Genomic DNA, 26,206 nt, shown 5'->3' with positions numbered 1-26,206 from the left:
CTATGCGTGCGTTATCTATATGCTGAATAGGGTTTGTCTTGCTGCACATCATAACCTTTGTCTTTTTTTTTATTTAATCGCATTCCATATTTGTCCCATAATATTTTATTTATATTAGTAAAAATATTTTGCAGGTCAGCATAAAAACAGCATAGTTAACATAACTTTTCAAACACTTATCAATATAATTATTTAACTATCATTATATTTGTATAGTTGTATATTTTAAGCTTAAAGCGTAATAATGAAACTACGAATATATTACACGTCATCAATAATAAAACAATTTTCTTTTTTTTTTTTAGTCCTGAGGGGGCTTTGAACCCGGAAATTCCCCCGTACGTACGCCACTGAGTTAGTGGGAAAATATTTGTAAGATATAGATATTAGATTTTAACCATATTATTTCTTTTCTCAAGCATAGGTGACAAATTAAACAAAAATAGTTATAAAATGAAGGGTTGAAGAATAATCTGTGAAAATATCTAAGACCCAAAGAGATTCAGATTCTTGTCATGATGGATCGAGCGACTTCGTTTACGCCGAGCGCGGATGGTCAGTACCATGGACTATTATTCCCAAGCGGAAAATTTTATCAAAACGATCAGAGCAACAATACAATGGATCCCTTGTTCTATTCATTAAAATTGCCGAAAAACCGCACCACTCATTCATAGGAGCTAGCAATTTTGTTGGTAGGCATGTTGCAACGACCAGCGAGATAGCATCAACAATGTATTATTTTTGAGGCGCCGGAATACTATCATTTATTACAGTCGGTATAACACATTAGTTCGTGATAAGACAATACCCTTTTTTTATTTTATCATTATTGTTGTTCGCGTGCAATAAATTAATACCCAATGAAATTTTCTTCGTTTTCCGCAATCTCTTCGTAGCAGAGGTCATGGCACAGATGTAATACATAAAGTATAATAGAGGAGAAGTTGCAGTTCACTATTATAAATATACCTTAAGTGTATCCTTAACTAGGACACACATAAACAACTCGGATCTGATTATTTGTCTTGTCCATCTGTTAGATCATTAATATACGGCAAATGATATCTGTTGAGTAAGTATGCAACTATTAACTGTAGTGAACAGTGTCTTATACCTGCATGTGTTTGAAAAAAGTTATTCTAATGTTTGGTTTTACACGATTTATTATTGATACAATTTAATATATTTAAAATTATGAAAAATCATATCTGGTGACTAAAATTTACTTAACTGAAAATCAACAGGATGACATACCTAATACTAGGGGACAGTTATAGAATTTTTTTTCGAGGAGGGGTATTTGAAATTTTTTTTAGTTCTGTTGTAACGTATTACTTAACATAAGAAATTGAATAACAATAATAATAAAATTGAATTTTATTTTGCTCTGCTTTTTTAATTTATAAAATAAATTCTAGTTTTCTCTTTTCCATATACAACTCATTTATTATTTCATTTGTTGTAATTTTGACTTTTCTGTGACAAGACAGCAAAGCGTACCCATTAAGTCTTGTCTGTAACCACAAAACACACATTTTTAAATAGTTAGTATAAATATTTTTATTGAAAATTGAAAAAAAAATAACAAACCATTTACCTCCTTCATACTATTCCTGAGGTAGGTATAACTTTATTCTTATTAAACTAGAAAATAATTGTTCAGGAGTAGTTGTTGACACTGGTAGTGCACAAAAGATTTTTAATAACATATTTATAAATATAAATGGATAGAACTTCATCACAAATGTGTCTGTAGTCCTGACCTGAAAACTATGTGTTCTGTAACTACCTTTGTTCTCTACATATTTCATTCAGTGAAACTAGAGCATAAGTCTATTACAAGTAAATAAAAGTCTATAAGTTTAGTAAATTTTTCTCTATCCTTCAATTTAATCGAAAATTTTTAGGTTTTAAAAATACAATCAAATACAAAAACAGTAAATGTTATATCAATTAAATAGGCATGCAGTTTAAAATAATACATCTGAGTTAATTTGTATGAAAATTTAATGTTTTATTATTATAATGCAGTTTTTAATTATTTATTTAATTTATACTTATATAGTTAATATAAAGTATATATAACTAAAAATATAAATACCTTCAAAAATAGTTTTATGGTTTATAAATTGTTCAGTAAATAGAGAAATAAAGTAATCAACATATGGTAAAAACACTATGATGCAATATTATTGTTCAATTGAGTCTTCTTGAAGAATTGGATTAGCTCTTCGAGTTTGTGTTTCGATGTTCTTTTTTTTTTCCCAATTCAATACCAATAGTATCTGCTATTTTTTATAATGTATGTAGGCTATCTGATAAATAAGGTACAAAGTATACTAAACAATAAAAAATTAATTTATTACTTTAGAACTTTTACATGATAAGTAAGATATATTTTACTATTCGTCTACATAGTCACCATTCAAATTTTTGCATTTTTTCAACGACGGAATAACTTAAAATTGCCGTCTCTGAAATATGCAGCACATTTTCCATCAAACTATTCAATAACTATGTTCATGACTTCCTCCTCCTTTTGAAAATAAATTTTTTCCTGTATTTTTTTTAATGGACCCAAACAAAAAATATCTGAAGGTACCAGATCAGGCCTACATGGTGGATGTTTTAATATTTCCCACTTCAGGGTCGTATTTAGACTTACTTCTAGGGGGGGGGAGCAACTGAATTTTTTTCTTTAATTGAGGCTCAAAATTTACAAGTAAAATTTTTAGTAATATTTAAATCAGGCGATTCCTTAACATTTGTGGTTTTTTTTTTTTATAACCTAATGCCGGTCCATTTACAATCGACTTTTGTGTAGTTCTTCTTTAACATCTGTCTGTATTTTGTAAGTTACGCTTGTGTTTTATTTGATTTTACACTGAGTAAAACCCAATTTATTACATTCAAAATTGACCGTGATGTTAACACTGATCATTGATACTGATACAACATAATAATATATACATCATCATATGCGTCCATTCACCTTGAATTATTATATTTTAATATGTTTTTCTGTAATTTTTCTTATCCCTCATTCATATTTTATGAAAAACATTTTTTGTAGAAAATCAAAATGATTAACTAATTCGATTTTGTTATAAAACGATACACATTAAAAAGTATTTGAAATGTACTTCTCTCATATAATCGATTCCTTAAATACAGATTCAGGGGGGCAACCACCCCTTCGCTCCCCCTAAAATATACCCCTGTCCCACTTGTATTTTAAATTAAATACACTTTAACAATATTGAAAGAAATTATAAACTTAGTATCTTTCATTGACCTCTTTATCACGTGAGCCTTAGTTGGATGTTTCCAATCAGAAATAGTTTCAAATACTGAAAGAACAAATAGAATAGCTCTGATAAATCATTTACTAAATTGTAGCGTTGAATCCAGCGTTTAAGTTGTTAAGTGCTAGGTTCATTTTCAGAATTTTCAATTAAAAATTTCAACAGAATTTATTTTAGGGGTGTTGATAACTTGTATGCTTTTTCAATTAATCCTTAACAATTTTTGATACGTTTTATTTCACTTGCTGTTGTAACTACCAAATTCAACGAATGTACAGCACAGTGAACATACAAAACTTTGGGATACATAGACCCTATGAGTGTTTGTACTCCTTTAAATTGGCCAGCAATATTACTGGCTCTATCATAGCCCTGGCCATATAAATAATTACAATCTAGAGTACAACTATTTAAGCCTAAAAAACTATCATTTATTATAGAGTTTGCCAAGGCATCACCAGTCAAACTTTGAATGTAAAAAAAACTAAAAAGTCATCATATAGAATATTTTTTTCATCAATATAATGGACACATATAGAGAACTGCTCTTTTATTGATATATCCGTTGTTTCTACACCAAAAACCAAGAAACATTTTAATTTGTTAAATTTATTTATTATTTTTTGTTGTAATATTGTATTACACAACTGGATTATTTTGTTTTTAATGACTTGACTTATGCACTTATTACGTTTATCTGGATCTACCAGAACAGTAAGCAGAAAGTTATCTCCTTTAGTTCCATACTTCAATAAGGCACAAAAATGAACTTGTCTTGTATCATCTGAAAATTCAAAATAGTATAAGTGCTAATTACTAAATAATTACTTTGCTCAACATATATATTTGCCATCAACATTAATTGTACCAAAATCTTTACTACCTCATAAAACCAATTTTTTTTTAACACATTATATAATGCATTCAACAATTGGTTTAATTATTTTTATTTTTTTTTTCAATTTGCAGTATTGTAAAATAACATTATATGAATAAAACAAAATTAAAATAAAATAAATGTATATAATTTGAACAGGTGTAATTATTAAATAATACTACTATTTTAAATAACCTATTTTTATCTATAAGTTTGATTATAGAAAATTCCATTTTTCCCATTATTTTCAAAAACTGTATTCTTGTAAAATTAACTAGTAATAATCTAGTAAGAAGTATGATATTTTAAATTGGAATGAGTTCTATATGTCTAAGATAATTATATTTAAAACATAAAATAAAAAAGTAAATTTTAGATATTAAGTATAAATGTATAAGCCTCTTTTACTTTCTTCCAATTAGTAAATACGACAATTACAAGATTCCCTAAAGGTTGACTTCCAATCCTACGATTTCTGGCAGACAAAACACAGTATTTACAAAAAGTACCATTTTTTATGTTTAAATATACCCGCCAATTGAATTATTTTAGTAATTTATGTTAAAAGCATAATCCAAGTTCCTGATTTTTTTCGAGCAGTGAGAATTTGTAATTATCATCTGGTACCCACAAATTAGTAAACAACTAAACAAGATAAAATGTAGTGTATTAGTAAAAACTCAAAATATATTTAAATAATTACAGTTCTAGTACTAATGTAAATTTGTTTCAAGAATGAACATTCAAGCTTTTTATCAGCATCTGTCAATACTACACTATTCACTATGATTCCAGTATCATTTTTGGCACTGCTTAGTGTTTTTTTTTTATTTTTACTTCCAAAACCAAAATCAGCCTTAATTATTAATTAAAATGTATTAAACAACATGTTTTACGTGCAATATCTAATTATGTGAAATTTGTTACATATAATCTAAAAAATTTAAAAAATATAACAATGTATTTAAAATTTAATAAATCAAACTTACCTCATAATTTTCATAAGAATCTGTGCGTGCTTTTTTATTCTTTGTAAATCATGATGATAAATTATTACTGCTTAGTTTTTTTTAAGTAATTTTAATACAGCTTATTCAATTATATAATTCATATTTATTTATTTCAAAAAAATGAATTATATGTAAATAAGTAATAATACTGCACGATGCGGTTCAATTATTTGCTACGTATGCAAAAATCCGGAATGACGTGCGCGACGATTAAAAATAATATTTATTTTAAAATTGACGAATTTATCATCGATTACTTTTTTAGTAAAGACTAAAACTTAAGAGTTAAATTCGATTTACCTTTAATTTTTACCATTGTAATACCGCATGTGGGATATAGTTTTCATTTTATTAATTATATATAGTTTTCTCGATATTTTTTTTTTTTATTGTTTCCCATCGTATTTTATGGTAAAACAAAACACGTAAAAATGTAATACGTATAATATAATAATTAATATTTTTAATTAACTTCAAAAGTGTCAAATGATTTTATCTATTTAAGTTTTTAGCATAGATAATAAATTAATGGAGAGGACATGCCCATACTAATCTCATGTGAGGCGAGGTTCCCAGAATGGCGGCCAACTGAGGCGAATTATCAATATTTATGTTATCAATTATTTACATTATCTATTTGCCGACTACCGTTGCCCGTTACAGTTTTATAATTTACTGTCTACTTAAGTACTGAGTATATTGTTTGTAAATCTGTGACTTAAGTATTAGAAGGACAGTTTACTTTAAAGTATTAATTTGTACAAAAAGATCATGGAGGACTTAGAAAAGTTAGTATTGACTATATGCTTATAAACAGAAACAATTTTCAGAAAATATATAAATTATTTTATGAATAAAAAAAATGTATGAACTTTTTAGTAATCAAAGTTAAAACAAATTTTCAATTTTTGAAAACATGCAATGTGTCAACAATGAATCAAATGTGTTGTTTGACAAAACAATTCAATCCAATAAACATTGTGATGAACTTATTACTACCATTTGTAAAACTTACTACAAAGTACGATTTTTTCACGAGATCAGGAAAGTGAATGATAACATCACAATTTGTTCAAAATTCACAAAACTTATACATTTTAAGTATGAATAAACTACAACTTTTTTTTAAAAATGCTGTTAAAACTTAATTTTAAATTTATCATGTTATAATTAAATTGTATATAAAATGTTATCCAAATGGTTTATTCATTTATGTTCATTAATTTCAAATCACCTCAGTTAAATTTAAATTTTTAAAGAATGGAAAAAAATATTTGTGTCATGGAAGGGAGAAAAAATCGCCTCAGTTTGTTATCATTTGAGAATCAACTATTTGGGTTTATGTCCTATTCACTCATTTATTATCTATGGTTTTTAGAGTTGGAGGTAGTAATGATTGGCATTTGTCCGAAAAATTATAAGGTCCGAAATTTGAAAAAATAGTATCAACTGACTAAATCAAAAATTACCAAATCCAATTATATAATTTATATTAATAAAAGTTATACGATATTCACAGTTTCATAGCAGGAAAAATACTAATAGGTTATACTGTTTTCAACAAAAATTTTAATTCTTTTACCTTTTTTGTTTGTATATTTTTAACAAAACTTTTTATTCTTTTTTTTACTTTTTTGTTTGTATATTTTTAATAAAAATGGACCAAAATTTTAACTTTCGTAAAATATATATGTTTTTCATAATTTTTCTATGTACTAGTATGTAAATAGTATAAAATATTACATGTTTTAGTTTTATGTACTGATAAACAAGTATTCAAAAATTTAGAGTTATTTCATTTAATTGATACTTATGTTTATTTTAAATGTAACAAAAAATATAATAATCATTGAAATGAAACAGTATAACTTCTTAAACAAAAAAATAATTTTATAATATAATTTTTAGAAATTTTATGTTGGCAACACATTTTATGCCGCCGTCTTTCAATTCCGGTCCTTATCATTTTTCGGACAACTGTCCCCAATTCGTGACGTTATAATATCGCTATATATCCGTGATCGATATAATATCAGTAGATTAACTATTGTTTTTGTTAATACTTAAATATTATATTTTCGTCGACATTCAATGAAAATGATGAAATTTATGATGTTAAGCCGGGACTATACACAGGGTATTCCGCCGCGTTTCGAACGCTGGGTTTTCCGCATTTCCCGTCAAATTCAAAATTATACAGAATATGCCATGTATAATAGACCCGGCCTTATAATTATGACGGTTGTCGAGGCAGCATTTCTGTTAATACCTAGTGGTTATTCAGAGAAATCTCTATAGCTCTTTATTATTTTCCCCGAATTCGATAATAGTTCCCTAATCAAATTACTGGAATTCTGCGTGGTACTGAACGACTCAACTATCAAATATGTACCTATATGAAATGTTTATAATAATTAGTATGTTAGTTGTCTCTTTGTTTTGTTGCCGATTTAAATTTATGATTTACACCGTGCCTGTTCCTTGACAATGACTGTCAAAGTTTATTGCCACCATGTAAATGCGTCTTCGTTGCAAATAGTTTCGTGCACTGCATATTGTATACTGTACAATATAAAGAAACGAGCTATCTTTATTCCCTAGTATTAGCGGGTTTTACCAGGCTTCGCCTGGATATGGTTCTATTTTAATTTTTATTGTTATTATTGTGTAATGTCACTCAAAGTCTTTAGGTTAACAAAATTACAAATAATTGTACTGCAATTTATTCCTAGTCTGAAAAATAAAAAAAAGGCCGAGGGAGGATCATCCATATCCTCCCCCGTAAATACGTAACTGGGTATGACTTTAATCTTCATCCACAGTTACAGTACACACACCAGCCTCATTTATTTTTTCATTCAAATTGGTCATTAAATCATACATATTGTTGCGTGTAGTCAATTCAACAGTTCATATGAGGATGTTTGTTGGGATAATTCCAATAAAAGTACTCAAACTAAGTTATACTGTTTATTGAAATATTTAGTAATTACAAGTATTTAATTAAATTGACAAACTGGCGTGAAGATGCTTGCTATAGACCGTCCAGTGAAAGAACGCAACTACTTCGCGCATGTGAAATTCCCCCACCACTCGGCGACCGGTGTAAACACTATTGATAGTGGTCGTCAAGCGAGACGCTCGGGCTGTTAAAGTGGTGGGAATGCGCAAAAATTGACGGATTTTGGTCGACGCCCAGTTGCGTTTTCTCACTGAACGCAGTGTAGAGTAGGACTAAAACACGTGTGAATATTGGTCTATTCCTAATCCCCTTATATACTCAGATATCGTGGGAATTGGTCGCGTAACACTATGGAAAAAGGTTGTTCCCAATTATTGTTACTACCCTGAGGTGCTAATCACTGAGGTTTCGTGGAATCAGCCGCACATCTCTATGGAATAAGTTATTTCCAATTATTGTTAAAAAGAATTGCTAGATTTGTTATTTTAATGATTGACCTCGATAATTTACCTTTCGCTCTTATCCCATATTTTGTTGTGCATTATTATTAATTGCATTCATTATAATACTTTGAAGTGTAGCCTTGCAGCTCATATATAGTATGTGTTTGTGTTACCCTCTGGTCTTAATTATTCCTTTCTATATCGTTCACTCGATTTCTTCTACTTAAGATTTATGTGATCCTGCTATGTAATGAGAGTCGTAAGGACCTACATTTATGTAAGTCAGTAACAATATAAATATTATATTATTAATTTCGTTTTTAAAATACGAACCCTTTAATCTTACCTATTCGAGTAAAAGTACTTTTAACTGTGTTTCAGTATATGAATATTAGATAAAAATATTTTCTCCGCAAGTTTATCCAAGATAGTTTCACTATTGAGACAAATATTAAGTTTTCTCTCCATTAGATTATTTTAAGTAGTTAATAATTTAATTTTTTTGCCATACCTAGTTTTTATTGTGAGGTGTATACTTTTAAGTTTAACTTTAGATTAAAACATTAAATAATATTTCAAAAGTGTTCTTTACTAATTTTTTCATTATTTTTGTTTAAAAAGTGACCAGGAGTTTTTGATATAATAATTTTACTACTTACATAAAATATAATTGTTGTTTCAATTTCGTATTTATATTTCATTACCATAGCACGATTTTGATAGATTTTATTTAATTTATAACTGATTGGTCGGTGCGAATAACATATTACGTAAATTCTACAGGAACAAATAAAAACAAAAAATGTGCCTATTATAATTTCTAATAAATATTATTTAGAATGCATGTTCTTAAGTTTAACAAAAATATATTTATATTTATGATATGTTCAAGAAATTTTTTTATAAGATTTTCGTGGTTGACAAAAAAAATTAAATCCGAAAAAATGTTACATAGCATGTTATTCATCATCGACCTTTCAATTATAATGAATTCAGTTTTTTTTTTAGGTTTTTATTTAGATAAGTAGATATTATGAATTCATTTTTTTTAAATATTTTTTCTGAAGGAAAATATATCAGTTGTCTAGGGTACAATATAATTTTTTTTTTTTGGTTTATATTATGTTTTATTTAATCTGTTTCAAAGAGAACAATAAAAATAATTGATGATATAGAATAAGCTAAAATAAAAATAAAATGACAGATTAAACAAATTGTAGAGGCCTCCCATTGGAGGTACTACGACATGAATAAGATTTATTTAGACTAGCAGGTCACGACACCACCGTATTTTTAATCTTTTAATTGGATTACCTGGGATAGAAGTAGATGATAGGTCGCAGATTAAGGGATTTGCATGCTGGGCTAAGCCGCTATTGAAACGTTTATAATGTGTTTTCGCATTATAATAGTTCAGAAACATACGGAATTTAAAGGTCAGAGTGGAGAGTGTGATTAGAGACAAAGAATGGCGCTTTTAGAATTGTACGTAGAGTTTTTGATTGGAATCTTTGGACGCAGTTGATGTTGGAAATTTTGAAGGTGCCCTATAATTGGATCCCATAGGTTCAGATGGTCCTAAGCAGGAGCTTATTGGAGAGTTTCATATGCTTAGATGTTAGAAATGGTCGAAAGAGACGGAAGCGGGCATTGAGTGTACGGGTTTTACTAATTATGTGAGGTTTCCAGGTGAGGTGGCGGTCAATAAGGATGCCGAGGTATCGTACACACTGAGCAGGAGGGAGCGGTTGGTTATTGAGGAAAAGTATTGGACATATGCCATGACGAAGTGCAAAGGTACCGTGAATAGATTTAGCTTTATTCATTTTTACTCCCCAAGTTTTGTACCACGATTCAAGAGTGTTTAGATGATATTGTATGTAAGAGGAAGCTAGGATAGGATCTGAGTTGGTTGTTAATATGGCTTTGTCGTCAGCTAAGTCACCAACTATAGTATAGGGTGAAGTAGGCTGGTCTGGGATGTAAAGATTGAAGAGCATTGGGGCAATTACTGCGTCTTGTGGACAATATAATTAAAAAAATTTATATTTAATTGCTATTGTATTAGTAGATTATTTTATGTAATTTATAAAAATATTCAGTTTTTTTTTTTATTTAAGAGGCTTATTATAATATTTGCTTCAGCGATTATAAATCCCTGAAACCAGGAAAATTGTAGGATGTGAGAACAGACTAGGCGATAAGAAACAGCGAAGGTTGAGGTAGGTTTGACCATTTCCGATTCCACAATCTCAAAGTGTGTGCCATGAGATTGGGTGTAAAATCGGAGTAGGGACATTGTAATAGCATGAAGTTGCAAGAGCGTCTGCGATTTTGTTGCCTAAAATACCGGTATGACTGGGAACCCATAAAAGGTCGATAGTATACCCAAGGCAGGAAAGGGAGAGGATGATCGAACGAATTTGGAGAATAAGATAGGAAACGGGTGAGACAAGAGGAGAGGTATTTAAAGCCATGATGCAAGACTGGGAATCTGAAACAATGACAAAGTGGCGTGCATTTAAGGTTTTAATGGTATGCAGAGCTACAAATATAGCAAGGCACTCTGTTGTAAAACATGAGGCAGATAAGGGAGCATTATTGGAGAACTTGATAGAAAGGCTAGGAATGATAAAAGAGTAGCCTGTGGAGAATTTGGCAATGGATCCGTCCATGAAAACTTGACAAGAGTTAGGATAGTGGGCTAAAATGTAATCGTTAAATAGTGAATTAACAATAGAAGGTGGGAAGGATCTAATAGAAGAAATAGGAAAAACAAAAGATGAAAATATTCAGTGAATAATAATAATAAATAGTTTATGATGATAAAAATTACTCATTATAATACTTGTACTAAAATAAATAAATATATATAAATAGATAGATAAAATAATGTACATAATTTCAGTATTTGAGTTAGGTTGCTGGTTTTGTAAAAGGTCACAATTCTCATTGGAAACTCAATTTTTTTTTTTTAAAGAGAATTTAATTAATTTTGTCTAAACTGTTACTTTTTTAATTGTAATATGTATATGCTTAAAAATTGTAATACCACATCTCGCTAGTTTCAACAGTGCCATGTCATTAAATAAAAATGCATATTTCATGTTCAATACAGTTACCATTTACTTACCACAACAGATTAATCTCAATAAATTAAATATTTAAGTTAATAAAAAAAAAAAAATTGTAAAAATTGTAATCTTATAGATCATGAGTTAATTATTTTTTAAGTGCTACATGCAGTGCCAGATTTAGGGGAAGGGGGTAAGTAGGTATGGTTACTCCAGATGCTGTTGGTATAAGGACGCTCTTAATTGTATGAAAAATAAAAAAAGCAACGAACATACCCCTTATTTCCACCTATGTAACCGAGCTACATTTTTATTAGCCCTAGGCATCAAATTTCTTAAATCCGGCACTGGTTGCAGGTTCTATTCATAATATTAGTTGAGTTAATATTTAATATTAATATATAAATAAATTATTACATTTTATTGTTATTAGGGTACTAATGTAAAACATTCAAAATAATTTTAAAAATAAAATTGTTATTAAATAACAAAATAATGGTTGATTTATAATAATCTCTTTAGAGTATAATTTTATTTCTCTACTTTGAATCACCTCTTTTTTTGAAGTATAAATCATATTACATTTATAAGAAGATAATTTGCTTGATATTTTCAATTGAGTACCAGAATATTATATATATGTATACCTAAATTTTAAAATAATTGTATTTTAATTTTTATTAACATATTTAATATTTTAACATTCTTTACTTAATCTAATGGTGAAGTATAAAAGTATAAAATTGAGTATCTTCTAATTAAACTTCCAGCAGTGTTATATATTATTTTATTTTGATTTTTTTGTCATAACATAGTTATTGTAAGAAACTCATGTCTTTGTTCAATAATATATCCATAAAATTATCAGACATTTTCTTTTACAAATTCCATTTTTCATGTGATAATTAATCCAAAGTATTCTGTTCTACTGTAACATAATTGGCTAAAATGTATATTTAAATTGTTTTATATTATGTTATTTTATGTTATGTTGTCAGATTCATCCATTGTGTCATTTACTAAATTTAGAAATGAGTTATGAGATTTTTCATCACTGAATTCATCATATGATTCCTAAAGTAAAATAAATTATTTTTAAAGAATTTTACATTTTTTTTTTTTTTATTATGATAATTATATTTAAAAATAAATTTTACAGTTTTATTTTTATTATTATCTGAATAATAATTAAATTCATTGCATTCATAATCGGAGTTATCTTCATAATCGTCTTCAGTCTCGATTTTTTTCCTGATGAATGCTAAACACCTATTATTAAATTATTGTTGTGAACCATTAGATATTTATTTAATTATATTTATATGATCTTATAGTTACATTATTATGAACATTATGAAAAAATAAATTTTTATTTTAATCGGATTCATTAGGCAAAAGTAACTATTATTTTGTTCATAGTTGATTAAGTGGTTTATAGAAAATTATTTTAGTAAGTTATTTAACAAATAAAATGAGAAATCATGGAAATAATGTTAATAGTTCTTCAGTTAATGCTATTATTAATTATTATAACTGCTGGTTTTGGTTATTAGAAATGAAAATGATAAGTTATTTAGTATTATTTTTATTGTGTACCTTACTATATGATGTTTTCTTTTTAATGTTGTAATAAGTTGCTAAAAAAACACCACTTTTTCATAAGAGATGCCAAAATCAAGACGAAAAAAAAATATGTTAGTTATGAATTCTTTTTCTCTAGAAAATAAATGGGTATAAATTAAATTTCAAATTTGAACTTATGAATTAAACTACTTTGAAACCAATTGAACTGTTCGCTTTTTAGAATATGGATGCACAGCATAACCATTTGTATCATAAATAACACAGATTGAGCATATTTCTGGTTCCAAGTAGTACTTTAAATTTTTTGATTTTTCATGAAATATTAGATTAAGTCCAAATGATCCTATTGGCTTATAACACAATCCAATAAATGCTTTAATTATACCTGCAAATTTATATTTTTATATACTGACACACATTAAATGTGTTTATATTTTACCAATCAAAAATATTATAATACAATATGTTGCTAAGATTATAACTGTCAAATGAATTATATTCCATTTTGTATTGTTGTTTAATATTGGAGGTAGTGCACCTTGAAATCCAGCATTGTTATACTGTTCTTTAGATATCATTTTACAATCAGATGTAAATGATTGATTTTCAATAGTTGTACAAGAACATGCACATTTCCACACACAAAAACAACGGTTTGCTTCACTTATTAGAACATGTCTCCAAGCTATTACTTTATTCAATTGATCTAATACTTGTACTATTCAAAAATATAATTTAATAGTAGATATTTACAATGTTTATATTTGGTGATTAATCTGAAATTTTACTTGTACAATTGATGTTGGAACTAATCAGTGATCCATATACTTTTAAAATATAGTTATATCGATGAAAAGGAAAAATCTGTGCATCAAAACTTTGTATTTTAGTGAAGTTTTTTGCTGAATTTAATGGAAATTGTATTAACTGCACTTTAAATACATCAGCTATCATTCCAATGTTATATATTATTGCAACAACTGTAGTTAGTTCATTTTTAGTTGCATCTGAATATATTTCTACAATTTCTAGAATAGATCTAGAGCAATTGAAATATTTTTCAAAAATGTCAGTATTATATTATTTACTATTATAATTAAAATAATGGAATGTGTCACTAAAAAGTTATTTTTGATTTTTTTTTTTTAGAAACATTTAATATATTTGATAAATTTGATTATGCATTATTAATAATAATCTAATCTAATCTAAATGCATAAATTTAAAAAACAATATTTTTTTTTATTATTCTAAAAATATAGGAATAATTACAAGAAATTACATTTTAAAGTAATAAATTAAAACATCAGTTAAATATTTGTCTTATACTAATAGCTAATAAAAAAAAAAAAAAATATTTGTCTTTAATATTATTTTTAAGTTTTAATTTACTTTGTTGAAAGAGCGCTGTTGTAGTTTGTTATTGAATGGATCAATAATTCACTAGTATAGTCCATTTCATACAGCAAATTTAATGTTTCTTTTTCATCGATTTTTTTAACAATATCAGTATTCTGTGGGAATTTAACAAAATTTTCTAAAAAATAATTTCCAGGATTTCCTGAGTTCATTGCGTTCTTGTAGTGATAAGAAAACAATAAAATATTAATATAAAAATTTAGTAAATATGTATGACTGTCTATTTTATTATTTAAATTAATAGATAACATGTGAGGAAAAACTGGAAGTGACATATAAAACAACATTTAAATAATTTAATTCTGACTTTTAATGTCATTTTCTGGTGCTTGATATTTATTTCCCTATGTTCTTTTACAAAAAGTTTTTTTTTAATTTAATTATTTAAGTTATAATTAATCAGCCTTGTAAACCTACCATATCATTTTCCCATAAATGTGATGGTTGATTTTTCAAACAACTAGATCTTGGCTCACCACATCTGTTATACTGTTTATAGAATGCTTCATATGATACTCCAACTTTATTACATTCATCACCTTTGATAGTTATATTATTTGCATTTACAACTAAATACTTTTTGGGGTCATCTAAAATATATTTTTTTATTATTATTATTTTTTTTATTATTTATTTTTTTTTTATAATCACCCACTGCTTGTGGATACTGGTGTTCAACTATAGGTGGTACTTTTCTTGGTATTAAAAGTCTATCGCGATCTACATCCAAACTATAATATTGATTATCTCCAAATGTTAATGCCACAAAATTTGTTTGCATAGTTGAGTCTTTATTTTTGTAATTCTTGTTTTTTGTACTTAACCTATGTAATTTTTTTTTCCTATTATTTATTTCTTATTAAATAGTTTTAAATATTGTGATACAGTATTAAGTTAAAATAACAATTATGTTTTAATATTTTAAAGTTTAGTTTGCATATTATATTTCAATCGAAATATTTCTGTTTCAATTATTATTATTTTTTTTAATTTTCAATAAAAATATTACAATTATTTATAATGTTCATTAAATTAATCACTAAAATAATGCAAAAAAAAATAATCATTTAAGTTTTTATAGTTAACAGTTGATCTGTACAACAGTATAACTGTATAACAGTTGATCTGTACAATTATATCTGAATGTATTTATTGAATTAAGTGATATACTTACGTTCATATAATTATAGTATATAATTCATAATTAGACAAGTCTTTTTTGCTATTAAGTACTTACTTGACTTTAGAAATAATTTTTTTGTATGCCGGTTTATCATTCTTTGAATATTTTTCATAAACACTTATTGTAACTGAATGGTAATAGGACGCAGATTCTAATTTGTTAATGTTATACCTGGAAATGATAAAATAACATATTATATTATAATACATTATACCTATTACATACAAAAATCTTACCATAAATCACTGAATTGCAAACAATGACTACTTTCATGATACCGGTAGGGTTCATCTATATATTTTGGTGTTTTTAAATTTTCACAATTTTGACCTCCTCGTATTTGATTTGTTGAACTTGATCTCTTATCATATACTTCATCACTGTCCAAGGTAATATTATCTACTATTTGATTGATGATTATTTCAAATTTGTCTTTATAATTATTTCTTGTGTGGATAACGTGCTTAAATCGGCTTCGTCCTTGACAGTCATGTAGTTGTCGTTCGATATTGGTCGCCATATTACAAGAACAACAAAATCCCTAAGAAAATTAAACTACCTACAGACTTACTGTTTCTTGAAGTAAAATTATTATATACTTCACTGTATTTGATAGGAGTCTCTTTTGTCGTGATTCTATTACAAATTGAACGTTTTAGGTCTGCATAACAACCAAGATAATGAGGATTAGACTCTTTATTAATCACATTTTCCTTTGCTTCAGCATTGACAATCTACAAGCTCAATAACAATTATTAAGAAGTAAATTTAAGTATTATGCGTGTTTATATAGGCTAACTTTTATTCGTTTAAGTCTATACGTTTCTAATACTTCATCTTGTTGAATGACTACTATATAAGGATTTATGAGCTTGCTCATTTTGTTAGTTTCGACATCATATACTTGATCGATTGTAAAAACTTCATTATTTGTTAAATATTCCTACACAAATATTAAATACAATACAATATCAGGCACGAATAAATATCTCATTGTTAACCATATTGATAAATCAAATGTTAAAGTTTAACATTATACCAGAGATTTCAAACAATATTTTGTTATTGTTTAAAATCTCTGTATAATAATAAATTGTAACCAGTTTACCACGTTTTGTTAAATGATACTTCTTTGCCTTTGATTACAAATATTTGGGAATTTGGGATAACTATGTTTCATCCATATCTCCCATAGACATAGTAATATATTATATTTACACATACACCAGCCGTACTCATATCAATATTATATCATTCAATTACATTCTAACGATCTAACCATATTTTTGATATTCTACTTTCTTTCAGTATAATTTTCAATTTCTATGGTAATTTATATTATTAATCTGTTTTATCTTTCTTTATAATATTCCCGACCATTTCGATTTCAACCTATTATCTTACTGTATGATTGATATTTTTTATACCTTCGATACACTAAGATATATATATATATATTATATCATAGTCCGTGCTTTTTTATTTTATGTTATCTTGTTACTTCACTTATCATTCTAACATTGAAAAAATCACATATAATTTCATGCATTCTACTGCCCAACATTAAGAGATAGGTATACAATATTGCCAAACATTATAAACGATAAGTCCTCTCCATGATATTGTTTTTAAAATAATTTGGAGTATGCAGTATACTGAATTTTACTTTACTTGTAATGAAGTTTCTAGTTATTAATCAGTATCGAAAAAATGCTGTAGAAGTAGCTAGTAATGCGAGTTAAATATTACTATGTGGTGTTTTTAAGATTTGTTTCATTGTAGTTTTGGAATTAACTATATAGTAAAAATTAATAGGGGGATGTAGAAAATCGAAACAAATAAAGGTTTGGACAAGAGTGGCCAACCCTAAACAGTTGGGAAAATTGCGAAGGAGAAGAAGAAGAACATATATTTATATATAGTTATATATAGTATAGTAAAAATTAAAGTTTAAATATTATAAACATTTTATATTAATTACCTTTTATTATTATTATATTGAATGCTGTTATTAAGACATTAACAACATAAAGCCAAGTTAATATAATAAAACATAAAAGATACATTGTGTTCCGTAGATGTAATTTGTACAATTTAAACTGTCCAAGACGGAATTGTTATAGATCAAAAAAAAATTCCACTTTTATATAGCTTTCAGCTTTTTTAGATAAGTCAATAGGTATAGCAATTCTTTAGAATTACCAAATACATTTTTTATTTTTCTAAGTTTAAAATTTTATCAAGGTCCGTCTTAGAGAAGTTTTACTGTACTTAGAGTTAAAATTTTGTTATTATTATTATTTTACCGGAATATTTCTTTTTAACCATACTGTAATGTATAATTTCTTAGCTTTTATGTTGCTCCGATTATGATTTTGATAATGATTGGTGAGAATTGTGTTCCCATCAAAATAATTTAATTTATGGTGCACTGACTGGTCAAAAGGCATTAAAAATGCTTGCAATTTAGTTTTAATATCATCGATGACACATTTGCTGTGTAATGGTTTCTCTAAAAATAATATAGCTAACAAAATGAAACAATACATTTTGGGTGTTTAAAATAATTAATTTTTTTAATGAATTTATTTTTATCAAATATTGTTTATAATATAAACACAAAAACATGTGCTATATAATTATATTTTTTGTTTTTAGATCGGTAGGCGTTTCGATTTATTCCATACATTAAGATTGGTAACCATGAGAATGTACTATTCAGTCAATGAATCGTTTTTGGATGTAGTTCCAGAAATTGATCAACATGAAGTTAGATATTCAGGTAATAGTGATATGAATGTACTTAAAATATATTTTTAGTCTCAAAATATTGCTATGTTACAAGTAATATTATAAGTTATATTATTTACATAGATACATAATAATATGTAAGATAAATATATATAATGACTATAAAAATTGGTTATCTCAATTCAGAATTTGGAAGGTAAATAAATAGTATATTACAATCATTTTAAATTTAAACACGGTTTTATGTCAAAAAAAGGTTTTAAAATGTTACAGTTTATTTAAAATTATTCACAATTGTTACGAAAATAACCAGAGTTTTGCAGATTGACTATTTTTTCTAGTAAATTGATTTAGAGATTTATTTTAAAATTTGCAGTTGATCGGTTAGAACTTTTTAAAGAATGATGAACTATTATAATACAAACATTCAGTATTCTCACTTTCAAGAGTTTGCCCCTTCTTATATTTAATTTTCATACAATTAATCCTGTCTCAGTAAACTTTGTTTTATGTTGATGTACACAGATGTATTTCAAGTTTTGTGGCTAATTTTTTTTCTGCCACCCCTATTCTTGCAAATATCCGATTGTTAATTTTTTTGTTAATACTCAATTTACATACAAAAATTTGACTTAAAAAATTCTACTGACTAGTTTTTATATTGAATACATCATTATTTCGCCTGAAACTTTAGTAGTTTCTTTGACAAGTATTGGTTTTTTTTTTTATGTCGTCAAATAACTCTCAATGTTTGTTACATATTTTCACTTATTTTGTGAATAACTGTATTCCAGCTCCTCCCGTGAAAAACGAATTTTTCTCGGTGAATGAGCTCCGTACAAATTCGGAAAATAGTAGTACAAATTCATACAAATTGCGTACTAATTATTTGCAAAATAAATTTTTTTAAAACGTGTATTTTTACTGGCGGGAGGGGCTGGAATAACGTTATAATATCATTACACATAATAAAACATTAGGTTCCATGAAAATAAATATTAACATAAATATTATGTTTCATGTATGATATATACCTATGAGTTAATTAAAGATGAGTTTAAAATGTAGACTTCCATAACAGGCGTGGATCCAAGGGGACTAAGGGGACGCGCGCCCACTTGAAATCCCCCAAAAATACTTTTGTTGAAATGTTGTACACCCCCCCTCTTAGGAAAAAAGTCTGGTGGGGTATATCCCACGTCCCCATCGTATTATGTAATTTTGAGTTTAGGTAGGTAGAACATTTCTTTTTAAGGGATTTAGCTCCCACCCCCTCTCACCAATAAACGCTTATGTGTCGAGGGTAAACCCTAAAAAAAATTACGAATACACTACTGTGCATACCTATACATAAAATAATTTTATACTTCTAAATAGGTATGACAAATTATGTTGCATCAAATTTTCTTTATATCTTCATTGCTATCTAAACTAATTAATAACTTAGAAATGTGTAGGATTTCTCAAAATAAATACGGAACCATCCTGGGTTGTGAATAACTATAAACCTGTCTAAAATTGATTATTTCTTTGTTTCCTTTTGATTTGATCTACATTTTTCATTGTAATATCTCAGAATAAATATTTTGATAAATAGCAATTAAAAAATAATAATCAATAATTATTATAATAACATTGTGATCATTTTCATTGTGAAATTGTATTATATTATCTAAGCTATATATACATACAGTGCTCGAATTTGAGGGGGGGTTGCGCAGGGAGACAGAGCTCCACTACTATTTTTTTTATTTTTTTTTTGCGTATTCCAACTATATATGATAACGTTGTCATTTCTGGAAAAATATAAATAGTAATGTCTGTGAATTTGGTGTATTATAAGCTGCATGTCCCCAGCCCCCCCACCTCGGACTTTCGACTTCAAATTTTTACAGTCGTTTGTGCTTCGTTTGTGCTTGTTTGTGCTTTTATTCTCGTCGTTTGTGCTCAACCCTTTTCCGAGTTATTGAACTTTCAAGGTGGGGGGGCTAGGGACATGCTCACCCCCCCTCCACTACTTCAGACTTTCGAGTTCAAACTTTCACAGTCGTTTATGCTTGTTTTTGCTTTTATTCCCGTCGTTTGTGCTTAACCCATTTCCGAGATGTTAAACATTGAAGGAGGGAGGGGCCTAAGGACTTAGCCTCGACACTAACCAATTTTTTTATTTCTTATTTATCTGTTCGTTTATTCCACGTTTGTGCAGATTTGTGATCAAACTTCAGCAGAAAATTCTGATTTACTTGGGATTTTTTTTATAATGACCCACTTTATTTTTTTTTTTTAAATTAATTTGCGTACAAAAATTTAAATATTTGATATTTTTACGTGTATTTTAAAACAATAAGAGCTCTTCTCACCAAAACCCCGAAGCGATATAATAATTATTGATGAATTTTCATTTTGAAAAAAACTTCTATGATAATATCATAACACGTTTTTAAAATTGTATGAAACCTTTTTTATTTTGTCATTTTTAAATTTGGATTGACGTTTAAGCGACCATTTTATCCGGCCACGGAATTTTAGATCTGGCAGGCTACTGCGAATTCGCACTGAAACTTATGCATACCTACGTGTCTAACCGTAAACACAGTTTGTAAACAATACTTTGGAAAAAGTATTAAGATACTAATAATAGTATTCGAATAAAAAAGTATTAAAAATACTTTTAAAATACTATTATAAAAATATATTTTATGAATACTTACAAAGTATTTGAATACAAATCCAAGTATTTTTTTTAATTTTATGCTATATTATTTATATATATGTATTGTACACCAGTATAGGTACCTTCACATATATTTCAACTAATAATGATTAAATTTCAATGAAAAAAATATAATAAAAATTGGTAATATTACTGTTAATATGAAACTATTTTAAATTTATTAGATTTTCAGTTTTCTTAAAAAATTCCAATACAGACTCTATATAAAATGTAATGTGGTACTTAGTGTGGTTACATTGTTATTACTTACCTACTTTTACTATACAAAAACATAATATTAGTTTTCAACAAAATCAATTTTTTTTTAAAAATAATAAATTAAAATTAATAAAATACTTAATGGTATTTTAATACAAGTATTTAAATTTTAGTAAAAATACAATTAAGAAATAATCAAAATACTTAAAAAATAAATAAAATAAATTGTATTCAGAATAGCATATAAATACTTCAAAAAAGTATTCGAATACTTTACAGGACTGATGTCTATTTAGCAAATAGTTAAAAAGTTATAATTTATAATAGTAAATAACACATGGTTGATCAAATTGCATAAGTACGCAAATCACCTTCGATTTGCTTTTAGTAGATATAAAATATCAACAAAACGTTAATACAAGTTTATTAATTTTATAACAAAATCTGTTAATGTCGTGAGGATGAATGAATCAGTAATAGCAATAGTTCCTTTACTATATTATCTTCACCGTCCCGTGGTCAAAAATGGTTTTTGGCACGTTGCGGGCCATGTACAAAATTTAAAACAAATTTTACATTTGTAAAAAATTTTTCATTGAACCTGTTTTCCAAAGTCTTGAGTTGGGAAAAAAAAAAATTAGACTTTGAATTAATTGTCGTTTTGAGTGACATTCCAACAACAATAAATGTGCTACATAACAAATTCACACTCAGAGGTATTATTAATTTCATAATACCAAAATCCAAAAACATTAATGCAATTGGGCATTATGTATCATACAATTGGAGGGAAACTAATAATACTTGGGAACGATGTGATGACCAACTGCATTCCACACGATACGTAAGAGCATCCACAAAGGTTAACTGTCAATTCATACTGTACACTAAATAAAAAAGTATTAGGTTACTAATGTTAGTATATTTGTATAATTTGAATAAGTCAAAAAGCATTTTAAATAATGTATTTTAAATAATTAATTTATGTTTTAATTTAAAATTTTATTCAAAAACTTAAAAACTGTAATGTGTCTTTTATTTTTTAATTAAAATGTTCATACGTTTTAATTTTTACGTAAATAACTATTATAATATCTGTTTTTTTTTTAATGTTTGTAATTAATGTTGAAATGTTCTTATACCTATATCAAATTTGTTATTATTAGTAAAATATTTTTTGTAATTTTAATTTAAAACTTTTATAAAATGTTACATATATATACTTTCATATTTATTGTAGAATTACTTTAAATTTCAAGAAATCAATAAATGATTACATTTTTATTAAATGTATACCTAAGAAAATTTGTCATATGAAAAATATTTTATTATATAAATATATGCTGTGTAAAAAGCTAATGATATAATAATAATTGTTTGAATGTTATTTAATTTAAAAAAGGTGATTGGCATTTATAAATTGGAAAATAGATATCCTTTAATAATGAACGTGTTGTTTTGGTTTTCTCAAATATAAACAAAGAGAAAAGGTCTTATTATTTTGTATGCAAATTCATTTTTAAAAAAGTTATGTGGGTCATTACTTAAAGTATGAAAAAAAACCCAAGTAAATCAGAATTTTCTGCCGAAATTTGATCACAAATCTGCACAAACTTGGAATAAACGAATAGGTCGATAATAAATAAAAAATTGGTTACTTACATATACTAAGTTTACTTTATAAAATGTGTTGATAAAACAATATACACAAAAAGTGTGTTTAAATATATTTTGAATTTATTAAGCATGTCCTTAGGCACCTCCCTCCTTCAATGTTTAACATCCCGCAAACGGGTTAAGCACAAACGACGGGAATAAAAGCACAAACAAGCACAAACGACTGTAAAAATTTGAAGTCGAAAGTCCGAGGTGGGGGGGGGCTGGGGACATGCAGCTTGTATTATACTTTATACATTGTACGGTTTGTTATTAATATTGGCGATATCGACGATATCGGAAAAAAATAAATGCCCTCACCACGACCTTAGATTAATCTTCTATGGCCGTGGCCCGCATTAAAGAGTAAAAATAGATAAAAACAAAAACCAAATATATGATTATATTATTCGATTTATGAGACTGCTTGATCGCCTACAATTACCTATGTTAATTATTATTTTATTTTTATTTTCTATTATAACATATAGGATGTTGGTATTGCTATCAAAATATATTATATATGGAATTTAAATATTTCTTTAGCTGAAAAGTAGTATTCAAAATATATTTAAGGTTGGTGGAGAGGGGAGAAGGACGAAACCCCCCACGGGCCTTTGTCAAGTAATTGCGCACGTGGAACGCAGTTTTAAAATCGTTGGACTGAGCTCATCTACTTAATTTTTTCCCAATTTGAGCACTGCATACATAATAATTCTGATTAAAATGATTTGTTTTTTGTTGTAGCTTATACATTAAAGTCATCTCAGAACCCTCAAATAGTAATAACGAATAAAAGAAAGTATTTACCATATGGTAAGAATTAAAATTATTGTAAAAAAAATATTAATTTAACATTTTTATAAACATTTTGGTTGTATATTTATGTATAAGATGTTAAGCCAGATGTTGACTGTGAATTTGATTATGAAGGCGATAGACCTGATTATGCAAGTAAATAAATGTTATATTTGAACTAAAATATATGAAAACTTTTAATGAAATTGCTTATAGTTATAATAATAATTTACAGGTTATGTATTACCAAATATAAATTCAGAACCTATAGTACACCAAGGTAATATTTATAAGTTTTTAATGACGCATGTTGAAAATTTATAATGTGATATTTATTATTATAGAAAATAATACATTATTACCAACAAAAAAAAAGGTAAAAGAAGAGTTATCATTGGATAACATGTAAGTTGTATATTTTCAATAATTTTTTTAAATAAAAATAAGAAAAATGACTTTATAACAATTTGTATTTAATATATAATGTATATATAGTTATTCGACATTACATGAAATTAAAGTTTCAACAATTCGGAAGATTTTAAATGAAAGCAGGGAAGAATTAACAGAAATTCTAAATAATCCTCCAAATAAGGTAGGTAATTCGTATTATTTTTTTATACATTTTACTGGAGATTAATATCATCAGTTTTTAAATGTATATTGTAACATACGAGTATTTATCATTTACGTAAGAAATGTATAACTTTTATGAAAATGATTTTTATTTTTTTTTTTTGTTAAGTTTTTTTTATAGATTATAGATAATAGAATTTCTTAAAGTAATTTCTGAATGTGTTTTTAGAAAAATTTGTCGTAAATTTTAATCAAAGTTCACTTCATCCTAAATTATATTGAGAAAAAATTGGTCAAAATATAATATTTCTTCGTTTCTATGATATTTCACTCTAGTTTTCTTGTATGTGGGTATTTTGAGAATAATTTTAATAGTATGCTTTTTAAACTTCTTCTTTTAATACATATTAAAAATAAATTTTAGTTTTTCATAAACTGTGCATTTTCTTGATAATTTACAAAAATGGCAATATTTGGTTATTTATTATTGTTTAATCTGATTTTCATTTTCTAGAAATCTTTGAGTATTTCTACTCAATTTTATAAAACAATGTTCAATCCAGATCAAAAGTTTTGTATACTTATGTCTTTAAGAGAAATATTTAATGTTCCTGTACATGAATTCCAAGTGAGTAAATATATATATATAGATTCAAATTAATTTATTATTTTATGTTTTCTTTATTTATTTAGAATTTTCAACACCTATACACATTAGTAGCACCAGAAGCAGCAATTATAATTTTTAAAAAAAAATTTAAATTCAAAACTAGAACTCTTGCTGTAAAAAAACTTGTTATATTAGAGTTGTTAAATGTATCATTTTATTCGGATAAAGCTGCAAAAGATTTATATTGCCTCACCTAACCTACTGGACACCATAATATATTGTTATATTATTCAACAAATATTTGTATTGTTGAAAATAAGAAGACTTGCATTTTAAGCATGTCTAATTTGAAGTGTAATGTTGATACTTGCCTGGATTATTTTCACTATTTATTTTTTTATGGAAGAGGATATGTGAATGTAGATGAATTTTATTTGTATTACTATAAGACATTTTTAGTTGAGTAGGGTATAAATATTTGTCTGTCATTTATATTTTTAAGAAAATGTTTTTTTTTATTTATTTTTTTTAGTTTAGAATTATTTCATTTTTATACTATATTATTTACTATATTTTAATGATCCTTCTATTGTTAAATATTTTCTTTGATTAAATGGTTTTTTATTCACTACAGTCAATTCAATCAATAATTTTAGTGTTTTCTTTACTCTGATATTATTTATTAGGATATAAATTGAGTAGTTAAGAATTACTTGTAGGTTTTGTTGGTCGGTTTTTTCCGATATTTTAATTTTTATGCGTGTTATGAGTATGTAAATTATAGCATTTAAAAAAATATCATAACTCGATAAAAAATTAAAATATCGGAAAAACCGACCAAAAAAACACAGATAATGTTCTTCCTTAAAGTTTGATTATAGGTCAGTTTACTCTAATATTAAAGTTAACATCACTACATTTGAATCATTGAACGAAAATTTGCTATGTTGTATGTATGTCAGACGGAGACAACACATACGGGTGTGACGTCCTCTTATTAACAATTATTAATATTGTCGTAAT

The 26,206-nt window shown here is 26.6% G+C and overlaps 3 protein-coding genes and 1 long non-coding RNA gene across 5 annotated transcripts; 1 reads left to right on the top strand and 3 right to left on the bottom strand.

The window, feature by feature from the left end:
• Window positions 1–770: 770 nt before the first annotated feature.
• On the top strand, window positions 771–25,683 carry LOC112680955. Its single transcript, XM_025551198.1, has 9 exons — window positions 771–1,075; window positions 18,519–18,642; window positions 23,947–24,015; window positions 24,094–24,153; window positions 24,233–24,277; window positions 24,342–24,402; window positions 24,493–24,592; window positions 25,088–25,201; window positions 25,267–25,683. Exons 2-9 carry the CDS (start codon window positions 18,564–18,566, stop codon window positions 25,438–25,440), a joined length of 702 nt encoding a protein of 233 aa, XP_025406983.1. The 5' UTR covers window positions 771–1,075; window positions 18,519–18,563; the 3' UTR covers window positions 25,441–25,683.
• On the bottom strand, window positions 1,398–2,661 carry LOC112680957. The gene is made up of 3 exons (XR_003148359.1): window positions 2,105–2,661; window positions 1,601–1,773; window positions 1,398–1,517 (listed from the first exon to the last, which is right to left on the bottom strand). It is a non-coding gene; the product is annotated as an uncharacterized LOC112680957 (long non-coding RNA).
• On the bottom strand, window positions 3,272–5,577 carry LOC112680956. 2 transcript variants are annotated; one of them, XR_003148358.1, is made up of 2 exons: window positions 5,175–5,557; window positions 3,272–4,092 (listed from the first exon to the last, which is right to left on the bottom strand). XR_003148358.1 is itself a non-coding variant. In XM_025551199.1 (2 exons), the coding sequence occupies exons 1-2, from the start codon at window positions 5,509–5,511 to the stop codon at window positions 3,770–3,772; spliced, it is 339 nt and encodes a 112-aa protein (XP_025406984.1). In that variant the 5' UTR covers window positions 5,512–5,577; the 3' UTR covers window positions 3,272–3,769. The 2 variants fall into 2 exon arrangements, 1 of the variants encoding a protein (XP_025406984.1); XM_025551199.1 differs by having other exon boundaries at window positions 5,496–5,577.
• LOC112680970 lies at window positions 12,656–16,798 on the bottom strand. Its single transcript, XM_025551228.1, has 11 exons — window positions 16,660–16,798; window positions 16,460–16,594; window positions 16,097–16,401; window positions 15,915–16,031; window positions 15,329–15,501; window positions 15,095–15,267; window positions 14,651–14,772; window positions 14,047–14,297; window positions 13,719–13,976; window positions 13,456–13,643; window positions 12,656–12,748 (listed from the first exon to the last, which is right to left on the bottom strand). Exons 1-11 carry the CDS (start codon window positions 16,738–16,740, stop codon window positions 12,656–12,658), a joined length of 1,896 nt encoding a protein of 631 aa, XP_025407013.1. The 5' UTR covers window positions 16,741–16,798.
• Window positions 25,684–26,206: the final 523 nt, after the last annotated feature.

Source organism: Sipha flava, unplaced genomic scaffold (genome assembly GCF_003268045.1).
Source record: "Sipha flava isolate LNK unplaced genomic scaffold, YSA_version1 182_pilon_pilon, whole genome shotgun sequence".
Lineage (NCBI taxonomy): Eukaryota > Metazoa > Arthropoda > Insecta > Hemiptera > Aphididae > Sipha > Sipha flava.
The sequence above is the reverse complement of the archived record's forward strand: the minus strand, read 5'-3'. Positions and strand labels throughout refer to the sequence as shown.

Bases quoted from the DNA above. Each gene is read 5' to 3' on its own strand.
- LOC112680955 (XM_025551198.1), top strand. From the start codon at position 18,564: ATGAGAATGTACTATTCAGTCAATGAATCGTTTTTGGATGTAGTTCCA. The intron at 24,154-24,232 runs GTAAATAAATGT...AATAATTTACAG, and splicing joins CGATAGACCTGATTATGCAA to GTTATGTATTACCAAATATA. The intron at 24,593-25,087 runs GTAGGTAATTCG...TTCATTTTCTAG, and splicing joins TAAATAATCCTCCAAATAAG to AAATCTTTGAGTATTTCTAC.
- LOC112680970 (XM_025551228.1), bottom strand. From the start codon at position 16,740: ATGAGCAAGCTCATAAATCCTTATATAGTAGTCATTCAACAAGATGAA. The intron at 15,502-15,914 runs GTAAGTACTTAA...AAAATTACATAG, and splicing joins AAAATTATTTCTAAAGTCAA to GTTAAGTACAAAAAACAAGA. The intron at 13,644-13,718 runs GTATTATAATAT...ATAAATTTGCAG, and splicing joins TATAATCTTAGCAACATATT to GTATAATTAAAGCATTTATT.